Source organism: Chamaea fasciata, unplaced genomic scaffold, assembly GCF_029207755.1.
Source record: "Chamaea fasciata isolate MVZ Bird 193981 ecotype frontalis unplaced genomic scaffold, bChaFas1.0.hap1 SCAF_20, whole genome shotgun sequence".
NCBI classification, from domain to species: Eukaryota; Metazoa; Chordata; class Aves; order Passeriformes; family Sylviidae; genus Chamaea; species Chamaea fasciata.
Window position 1 is genome coordinate 10,541,269 of NW_027094105.1, and position 10,901 is coordinate 10,552,169.

The 10,901-nt window shown below is 44.9% G+C and overlaps 1 protein-coding gene across 5 annotated transcripts in view; it reads left to right on the forward strand.

The window, feature by feature from the left end:
* Window positions 1-10,901, forward strand: part of PBX3 (PBX homeobox 3) — a 102,065-nt gene that overhangs the window by 1,600 nt on the left and 89,564 nt on the right. For all 5 annotated transcript variants that reach the window (XM_066201217.1, XM_066201218.1, XM_066201215.1 and 2 more), the window contains one exon: window positions 396-469. In XM_066201217.1, the coding sequence (XP_066057314.1) occupies window positions 396-469 (74 nt within the window). The remainder of the gene's footprint in view (window positions 1-395; window positions 470-10,901) is intronic.

Sequence of the window (10,901 nt, forward strand, 5' to 3'; positions counted from 1 at the left end):
AATTATAAATCTGACCAGATATTGCTGCAGGAGAGGGTGTGTGTGTGTGAATAAAACCCAAACCGAACCCTGGCTGTATTAAATCACAATAAATACAAAAACAATGTTAACTCTGTACACCTCCCCCCCCCCCCCCCCCCAATCTCCTTAATAAATCAGTTCTAATATCGCAGGACGGGGACGAGGGGGGTGGTTTTTCCCCCTCGTTCGGGCGGTGTTTGCACAAAGATAATTCCGCATGAAAGTGGAGCGGGATGAGGGAGGTTCCGGCCGGCCCTCGCTGCCCGCGGCCCCGGGACCCCCGGCCGGGGGGCGAGCGGCCCCAGCGCGGGGCCGGGGAAGGCGCCATGTTGCCGGAGCCCGGCGCTAACCGCTTGTCCTGTGCTCTCTTGCAGGAAACACGCCCTGAACTGCCACAGGATGAAACCCGCCCTGTTCAGCGTCCTCTGCGAGATCAAGGAGAAAACAGGTACGGGCCGCCCGCGCCGCCGCCGCCGCAGCCATCTTAGCGCTCCCGCCTTCCGCCGGGCCCGGCGCCCCTCACGCCGCCGGGGGCGGGGGCCGGGCCGGGCCGGGGGAGCCCCGCGGGGCCGGGGGCACCCGGCGGCTCCCGAGGTGGCGGGAGCGCCGTGAAATGGCGCGGGGGTCCCCCCTCACGGCCCCCGCGGCCCCGCCGCCGCCGCGTTTCCGTCAGGCGGCGTGTGAAAGACATCCCGGGGCGGTGTGGCCGCGGGTCTGAGCCCCGGGACCGGACCGGGAGCTCTGTGAGGGGCAGGGGCGCCGAGCCGAGCCCGGGGCGGCCCCGCCGTGGGCGCCCCGGCCCCGCTCCTGTGCCCGGCGCTGCTCCGGCGCCTCCCGGGCGCTGGGCTTTTAAACGCCAAAATTCTCAAAAATCATCTCGAAAGTACAATATATATATATATATATATTTCCGTCTACATTAACACGACAGGAATAAACTCCGTGCTTTTGTTGCGGGCATTTTAGGAGGTTTTTTTGCAATTTTTTCACATCACTGAATTTATAGAATTTTTTGTTTGTTTGTTTAATGAAGAAAATTTGCACAGTATTCTGCTTTGTATTATGAGAACAAGGACATTTAGTGGGAATAATATTTAATGAAAACAAGAACATTTAACAATAACAAAAACGTTTAACAATAACAAAAGCATTTATTATGACTGGATTTAATAATGAGTAGTCATTTATTCACATATAGCTAGAGCCATTGCCTGGCTTTTTTGCTCTGTGTGATACTCAATAACGTTCTGCTTAATTCCACACTGAAAAAATAAAACTGGACGAAAACAACCCAACGTGAAATCATTGCAAATCTGAGCGGTGGAGCCCGAAGTGAGCGGTTCTCTGTGAATTATGGTGCTTTATGTCCAAGGGTTTCTTTGCTACCAGGGATCCACTTCAGTTCCTGCTGACAGCTAAGCACTAGGGTATTGACTGTGTTGTGAATATTAAGATTGATTCTGCTTTATGTTGCATTATATTACCCGGGATAAGGGGAATGATCCCTCTCCCTTCCCACCTACCTACATTCCACCTCGCTCGGCTCGTAACCCTTTTCCTTTGGCTTGTGTTTGTTTCCTGCCTTTCCCTAAACTTCTTTGCCCGTCCTGCTCCGGAGCCAGAAAGCAACCTGCCCTCGGTGTTCAGACATTTGCAGGAGGCACATTTCAATTAAGGAGGCAGGCGTGGGTCCCGCGGTCGCTTTATTTGCAGAGGGCTTAGCCTCGGTGTTTTGAAAGGCAAGTGTAGTCAGCCACATGTCAGAGGTGAGCTGCGGAGAAAACCCGAGTCCTTTCAGCAGTGGGATTACTGGTGTTTGTGAGGCCGCCGCCGTCTTGCAGGCAAGGGGGACCTGACAGGAGACTCTGTGGTCTGAAACCTTTTGGGGTTGTTTCAGTGATAGCTTCTAAGTTGGGATCCTGCATTTGTGCTGCAAGGAGTCGAGCAAGTTTTCAAGTTATCTCTCTTTTGTGAGATCGCTGAGGACCAACAAAGAGTGAAGGCGTCTGCCTGCCCAAAGGCGAGCTCCTGCCAGCCCCGCAGCACGTCAGGAACACGATTAATGCTCTGAGTGATTGATGGAGATGGATCCACACCTCCACCAAAAACTCTTCCCGATAGGGAACCTTCACTCAGGGTCTCCCAGTTGAGGTAAAAAGTCTGTGCGCGCTTTAGTTAGTGTGCTAAAGCAAAGGAAACGTGAAAATACACTGTAGCCTGTTTTCTGGAAGCTGTTCTCAGAGGGAACAGCTCAAACAATTCTAAACTGGAGGCGCGAGGAAGGGTCTGAGATGCAGTTAAAGCAGAGGTGTCCCCTCTCCTCCTAGGCTCCGCGTTGTCTTGTGGTCTGACAGTTGCCAGGTGCTTAAACCTGCCTCCGGTGGGGTCATGTGCTGGCGTTTGATTCTTCCTGATCAGAACCAAAGTTTACCTGGGTGTGGGAATTGCCATGATGCCTCTATCGCTGTCTTCCTCGGAGAGGTGAGGAGGGAGCCTAGCAGTCAGGTCTGTTCAGAAACAAGTCATGCGATATTTAAGTAATTTTTGTATTGAATTACGTATTTATTTACATTTTAATAGTTTTCAGTAGAGTCAGCGAGGACTTTGTGAGACTGGCTGGTAGAGGGCACGAGAAGGAATCCTCAGTTTTCATGGAGCCACTCTGTCACTTCCCGGGAAGGGTTAATGGATGCATCTCATTTCTGAAAGCCTCACACAGGGTCAGGAGCTGAAGATTTTTATTTTTTCCTCCCTGTCAGGTATTTACCATGTACAAAGCAAATCACTGAGTTACTGAATTTAGCCTGACATTTCTTTTTTAACATTCTAACATTTTCAAAAGTGCTGCATAATACATTTAAGCGCTTTAGCACTATTATTAGCCGCGTGTATTCTGAGAGGCAACCACAAGGTAGCACGGTGTTCATAAAGAAACTGCCACCTCTGGCTTTAATTAGTTCAAAGAAAAATTATACCGGAGTTCTACGGAAGCCCCTCCAATACAATAGGAAGATAAGGGAGCGAGGGCAGGGTGACTCAGTCTGGTTGTGCTTTGCCCGCTCCCCGAGGTGTCACTGGATGTGGTGAAGTTGCCTTTGCAGTGCACGCTCACATCTGTTGCATACCTGTGTCACAGTCCGTTTCCTCATGTCCTGCCAGGAGGAATCAAAAAGTGATTTACACCGTTGTTTGGGGTTTTTAAAATAGCTCTTTTTTTACTGACTAAAGCACCTTCAGATAGGTGATTTTACTAAGCTTCCTCCAGGATGTTTCTCGACCTGGGGTTCTGGTGATTCTTATGGAGGAAGAAGTGAAAATATATTAATTCTTGTAGTCTTAAAATGTCTTAGGGAATTGCAATTATTTCCCAATGGAACAACATATTATTAGGTCCTGCACTGCACTGATAGATAATTCAGGGTTTTGTCTTTAAAAGTCATTTGTAGAGACAGGATCACACGTTTATAAAAATGTCTGAATTCATGTGCATAACCGTGTACACATCTACAGTTATTTATTTATTTATTTATTTCCCCAAGTCCAGCAGCAACAATGATAGCTGCCAACCAACCCCGAATTTACTGTCACCACCACCCCTAAATAGCATTCATTTCCTAGTAAAGCCTAATGGCATACATGATGGTTTGCCAGATTTGTGGCCTTTGTGAGGCTTATAAGCAGGACTGACTTGGGAAGATCATAAAACTTAATGAACTTCTCGACTGCAGGAGGTGTCCGCAGGGGAAGCAAAAGGCCTGCTCGGCTGCTCGGGCTGCTGCAACTATTTTTTATGTCTAAAGAGAGAGGCTGAAAATGTTCATTAAGAATGTTCTCCCCTTGCATAGATTTTTGTTTTAAAGAATGAATAAAAAAGCTCCGAAAACCAGGCAAACCGTGTGTTAGCCACGGGGTTAATTCCTCGCTGTTCCCATGCAAGTTACCTTTATTTTTATTGCCACAGCTGTAAATAGCCGTGCGCTGGCGGGCCTGTGATTAAAGGGCGGCATCGGGCCCTGCCTGGCTGCAAAGCTCCTTATTGATGACACGGCCCGAGTGCTCAGGAACGCCCCTTGTCAATATGCTGCAGAGCCTGGAACCCGCGGCGAGGGGACTCCTCGGAGCAGCGCTGCCTTCGCCTGCCTCTGGCACAGTTGGGAAATGTTAACCCCTGTCGGCACCGTGGGGCTGTAAAAAGCCACTCGCAGCGCTCTGCCCTTGCACTGCACGAATTTCAACTTTTCAGCGTTTGTAAACTATTGTTTGGTGCGAACAACTCTCAGGAATGCACTGTAACCCACAGTCCTGCCGGAACGTGAGGGGATTCGGATGGAACAATGAAATGGCACTGATAGCATACATACATGTATGTGTGCTACACATGTGTGTGTGTGTGTGTGTGTATTTTGGCTGTTTTCTAAATTTCTGCTGTGATGTTATTGTTACTCACTTTAGCTGTTTAAAATATTTATGAGCAGTCCTGGTTGTTTGTTTTTGTTTTTTTTTTTTTTTTTCCAAGCTGCTAAATGCATATTTTGTTGTTCCCTGACTACCTGAAGAAGTCGGTGCTGGGTGTTTATGTGCGTCCAGCTCAGCTTAAATTGTTTAGCTTTTGCTTCCCGTCTCATGCCTCAGTACCAAGGTTTGTCACCAACCCAGTAGTTGTACTTTTGAATGTATTTTTTTAATTGCCAGCAGATGTATTACAAATGATGCCGTGCAGCAGAACGTTTGGTCGTTTGCACTGTCCTTATGGCAATGACATTGCTTTCCTTCATAAATGTCCTACTAGGAAAAAATAAATTGAATAAAGTGTCTTGATTGTCGTTTGGTCATCTGTTTCCAACAGATTCATTATCGGCAGCCGGGTTCTTTTGTGGATTTCTACCAGGGCGCTTCTCTAGTTGAGAAAATGGCGATTTGGTGATTATGGGCATTAGAGAAATTCGTGGTATTTTGTCTGACAGAACCTGAGACTGCACCTTACCTTCAGCACTTCCCGTTGCTGCTGCTCCATGCTGCATTTAAATATCCGTCTTCACCTTGAGTACTGGGGTTAGTGGTTCCAGAGATTTTTTTCTTTTCCCCTCTGTAAAGGATAAATTTGGCCCTACTTGTCAATACTAATTTAACCAGGGGCAGGGATTTATTTTATTTATTTTATTTTATTTTATTTTATAGCTGTCTTTCATATCCTTCCATTTATTTTTGAATTCGACACATTTGCTTGCTTATCTGAAAACACCAAATTATAGCAGTTACCGTGTGGTGTATCTTAGGATGCTTGTTGTAAGTTAAGGAATTTTTGCATTCAGAGATAAATTATTATCATGGCACGTAGGGAATGCAAAGCAGTCTTTTTTTTTTTTTTTTTTTTAACAGGATTTAACACATTTATCAAGCTCCGTTCCTGCAGCTTTCAATGGAAAAGTTGTATGATATGGATATTATGCTGTCTTTTTTCAATTTAAACATTGATTTGTGTGAAACATTAATATAATGATATTTGCAGTCTACCGTAGACAAATATAAGCAGAATTAGACACTCTAAATTGTTACAAATGCAACGCAATATTTAAATCTGAATGAAGGCTGTATTAATAATTACGGAGCGGAGCGCGTGGCAGTCCGGTTTGGATCCGTCCTCAGATTTTAGGCTGTTTTTCAATTCCTCGCACATGGTGCACATGATGGCTCGATGAATATTTTTATGAACAGCGGGGATGGATGTGAATCCGTGCGCGAGCGAGCCCAAAGCAGCGGAGCCCCGAGCGGAGCTGCGCGCCCGGCGCCGCGCTGGAATTAGCCCGAGCTGTCGGAGCGCCGCGATTGACACCCCGAGAAGAATGCTTTGTTTGTTTGCTCAGCAGTCATGTTTAATGCTCTTCGCTTATCAAGGTGATCAGCATGGTTCAGATAACACATGCCTGACACCGCCTGCCTTTTCTCACCAGCGTGTTGACCTTTTGTCACGTTTGCTTTTCTCTGGTAGGCAATTCCTGGCTTTAAGTGTGAATGGAGTAAATAATTCACATCAATATTTAATATAAATTATTAAAGTTTCTGTCAGCCCTTACAGTTCATGCTTTTATAGAGTTGGAGTAGTTCATCAGCCAAACAGATGAATTGTGCAGCTCAGCTGGACATTAGAGATCCTCCATCGTGCTGCCGGGACTGGGGGAGAAAGCAGGGAATTAAATAGCCAAGGTAAATCAGCCTGGTCCTTCAACACCGTGTGCTTTTCTGTAATGCACGTTCTTTAGGAAGGCTCGAAGTATCAGATAAATATCCAGCATAATTTATTTTGTTAGTCCTGTCCTTTTTTTCCCCCCCTTCATACGCTGCAAACAGAAATGCAGAAAACCCCTCTGACCCCCGCCGTTTTCTCCTACTCTTTGTCACTGGCCTTCTTTTGGTGCTCCAGGCCCTCCCTGGGCTTAGGGTGGGAGTACTGGTGTTGGGGGGTAGGGTTTGGGTGTTTGTTTTGTTTTTCCCCTCTGTGTGCTTTTTCTATTTTCAAAGACTGGTGCGGAGCCCTAAGGTGATGAAGTTTCAGGGGGTTTTAGACCTTGTTTGTAAATTAGAATTTATATTTTGCAGAGTGACCTGTGATTGAATGTAGAATCTGAAAACATTTTTAAAGGAGAAAAGCTCTGATCTCTGATTGTAACAGCTCAAATGTGTTTATAGTGTCAGGAATTGAATCAAAATAATGTGTTTTGCATAAAAGCATGTAGCAAAAATCATTATGCACTTACTTTAATTTTATGCTCTTTTAGGTGTTTCAGTTCTTTTGTTAATGATCAGTTCAATGTGTGTTGCACAGCCACAGGGACTATAACAATGTGAATCACTGAATATCCCATGTAATAGAAATCCATCACCTGGAAGGGAGGTGGGTTTATATCATGTGTTTACAGGTCAAACCCTTTTGCTATACTTCAGTCATGCATCAACATTTAAAGCCAATCTCTCATTCCTCATTGTCCAGCAGGTGGCTTTGTCATAGATTATTTAATTTTTAATCATTTATTGTAAGTGGAAAAGGTTATTTCATAATATTATCCTGCCTGCATTTTTTAAAAGAACTATAGGTTTCCAGTATGTCCTGTGGTGTATGACGGGGTCAATGGAAGCATCTAGAGAGCTTCAAGTACACAATCTAAATTAAGATTCTAAACAGGCATTACAGATGCTGGTAACTTTGGCAATTATCATTTTGTTTGGTGAACAGTAGTAAAACAGTGTGCGGTAAAAGTGTTTAGAGAGAGAGGATAAATAAATTGAACAGTTTTGCAATGCAAAGTGGTTTGTGGTGTTTTTGAGGATTTCTTGGCTCTTGCTTAACTGCTATTGTGAAGCCTGGAGCAGATTTTCCCATTGCTAATGCCCTAGAAGTATTAATTCACTTTGATATGCTAATTAGAGGGCATTATGCAAGAAATGAGATTAAGTGGCAGCATGAAGCCATTTGCCTGTCAGTAAATTGAGAGCTTTAGCATCAGGAGGAGCTTTGTTTTTTCTGAGTTTCTCTTGGTTTTGCATATAAATAAAATTGATTGAAAGGTCTAGAGAAGCTTCTAGAACATTGGTGGTTCTTTTTCTCCTTCTATGATTATTTAAACTTCATGTTAAAGCCTTTCTCTGAATATTAATTGATCTAATGGGAGATACTGAACATGAAGAATTTCATTGTATTCTCAGTTACTGTATCTTAACAAAAGGAAAGTATTAGAATTCTTTGTGTCATCTGATTTTTGTGGGATTATTTTAGATATATCTTACAGCTTTGTATTCTAATGTCTCTGCCTGCTCACGGCTCCTGTGCTGAGAGCTGTACCTGTGTGGAGGTGGTTTTGCCAGTTCTGCTGTTTTGGGGATTGGTGTGAGGGCCCAACCAGCTGAGGGCAAATGGAAGGCTCGGATTCCTGGCCAATGGGGCTGTGGACATTTGTCACCCACAGCGTTTCCCACCATTTCTGATGCAAATCACACGTGTATTTTCCTTCCTTTAGGAAGGAAGGGGTTGTAATATTGACCATAGATTTTATTCAACTGTCAGAAATTGTGTTAAAGTAACATTAAGGGATTGACTTAGAGCCGTAAGAGTGAGGGAATTTGGAGTTAATAGTTAAACTCTGCCCTTAACTCAACTCATTGAACCTATTTATTAGAGCATATATGATACATAAGAGCACTGTGCTGAGACCTCTGCTGTAGCAGGATGCTCCAGGATGGCTCAAAGATGAGATGTTCTCATCTAGTTCAAATTTTCCTTTGTTTTTTGAGGTTTGGAGTTTTTGTGTGTATATGTCTGGTTTTCATTCAGCCTCTGAGTTGCTTTACTACAGTTTTGTGATTAGTTTTCTTTTTGCAATACCATTTTTTAAAAAATCAGAGAAGTAATTCTGGAAATTGAACAAAAATTTAGCAAAAAATAAATCCAAAGCATAGCCAACCCGAGCCTCTCTAGTCCTCTTTGCCTGAGTGCAGCAGAGTGGCTGTTTGAGTGCCCATCTCCTCCAGAGATCATTGTCGCAAAGTCAATCAGGGGAGCAGTGCTGGAGTGACAGTGCTTGTTATGAGCCCCAATAGTTATTTAAAAGAAAGGAAAAAGGATAAAAAAATGGCCCAGAGCTGCGTGCGGGGGCTGTTCATGCTGGATGCACATGCTCTCCCTGATCCTGGCAGCTGAAGTCTATCACTGTTGGGAAATTTTTAACATGAACCACATGAGACACAAACCACGGCGGTTTCCCCGCAGCCACGGGGGTTTTCACGTCAGCGCAGGACAACTGGCACGTGCACTGCGGGTCCCTGCCCGCCGTCCCTGCCCTCGGCGCCCGCCCGCAACAAAGGGGCCCCAGCGCAGCCTGCATGGGAAGTGTGATGGCCCCGGTCGCCCACAGCTCCCCAGAGCCTGGCCCAAAGAATCCCACCAGGAATTTATAATCCAAAACTTTAGTTGTCATAGTGAACCTTTTTGATACTGGAAGGAACAAAACATCGCTCGGCGCTGCGAAGTCGGTTCTCACAGGCAGCAAAAGGAAGCGTTGCTGGGCTCCAGCTGCTCATTTTGGGTTTCAGATTGTTGAACAAAAGAACTGAGTAATGAAAATGTTCCGAAGCTGACCTTAACTCTCCCAGTACCAGTAGAGCCCTGATGGCGTTGTTTCAGGAGAAGACCATGCTGGGGAGGAAATCCTGGCGTTGCTGGTTTGGGTCCTGGTGCTGCTGTTGGCTGGGGAAGAAATCTTCCTCCCCCTTGAGTGAGGAGGGATGTGGTGACCTCAGTAGGGCAGACCCCGAACTCGGCCACCCCCTCACGGAAGTGAATGCAAGAGCTTGCTTCTCTTGTCTTTAAAATGGGAATGTTATCCATCTGATTTTTTGTGAAGGTTGTGTTGGCTTGGTGCTGTGTGTTAAAAAGGAAATTTTTTATCAAGTGTTGGGTTTAATTAAAATTGTTATGTCAGAGGTAAACCATCAACACTATTTGCAGTATCCGCTTCATTCCACTTTGGCTGCAGATGAGTCTTATGTCCTGGAGATGAAGAAATTAAGCTTTCCTTAGACTTCCTCTTCTCTTGGCTTTAATCAGGAATGTTTTTTTTACTCCATGGTTTCGTGCCTTGGTGGTTGGTTTGGCCAGTACAGAAAGAGAAGGTTTGCTCCCGTTCCCGGGGATCGGTGCTTTCCTCGCGCTGTAGCTGTTCCAGGCTGGGTGGCACACTCAAAAGGCTGTGCCAGGCACACTTTCATATATTTGTTGATTAAAGATGGAAGCGTGCTTTTAGTGAGGTTTGTAATTACACAACACCCAAATGTTTATTTTCTTTCATGCGAGATCCTGGTAGTGTGATTGACTGTCACTAGTAAGAACAAGTTACAGTAGATTGTGCAATGATTCTTATTTGACTTCAAGGATGTATTTATTACCATTTTTGAACAAATTATACTAACATGAAAAGTTGTGGAAATGATTGTGCACTAGATAAGGTGATACATTACAGGAGTGGTTGGGTTTATGGAGCTTTATGCCGAGGTTTTCTCAGAAATTATAGCACAGTCCTGTCACTATAAAACCTGGAGATACACTTGGTAATAACATGCAGTGGAGGGATTTTTAGGATTTCACTTGTTATTCAAATAGAGTGGGAACTATCAGTTTTTCTACCTCGTATTTCTTTCTTGTGTTGCACTGGGTGAAGAGGGGAAAGGAAGCCCGAGGACAGCAGAGTGGGTGCTGGGGTGTGGGCACCACAGCCCTGCCCGATGCCGCCAGTGCCACAGGGCTGGGGAGGTTTTGGCACTGGTGGAGCTCTCTGGGACCCCGCGCTGGCCTGGGACGCTGGGGGAGATTTGCCCTCCAAAGGCAGCTGAGGATTTTTTTTGTGAATTATTTCTTGCTTCCCCTCCACTTGTTAGGGCAGTGACGTGATATCGATATGGAGCTTGGGAACTTATTGACTTGTTGGTTCTTGACCTTTTGACTGTGACCAAGTATAGAAATTGAATGTCTGAAAATTAAATGATAGACTCTTTATACATAAATTCTTGGATGTCAGTGTATTACATGAACTAATTTCGGTTTACCTAAATTTATGGTGTTTTGTGTTCAATAAAGGAAATATTTCTTCCTTTCAATATACCCAGCATCTAATAATATTGTAGTTGCTAACACCAAACAAATCCATTTCCTTTTACTGACTGATTATCATAACAGCTGCTGTTTAATCACCGAGATTGTTATGTAACTTTTCAATCGCTAATATTTTGGAGAGGTGCAAGTGACATCATCATGCTGCGTGGCGGCGTGATGTCATCGGTGCTGAACCACGCCTCTGTGTTTTGTGGGGCTCCAGACTCAAGTTCTTATTTAG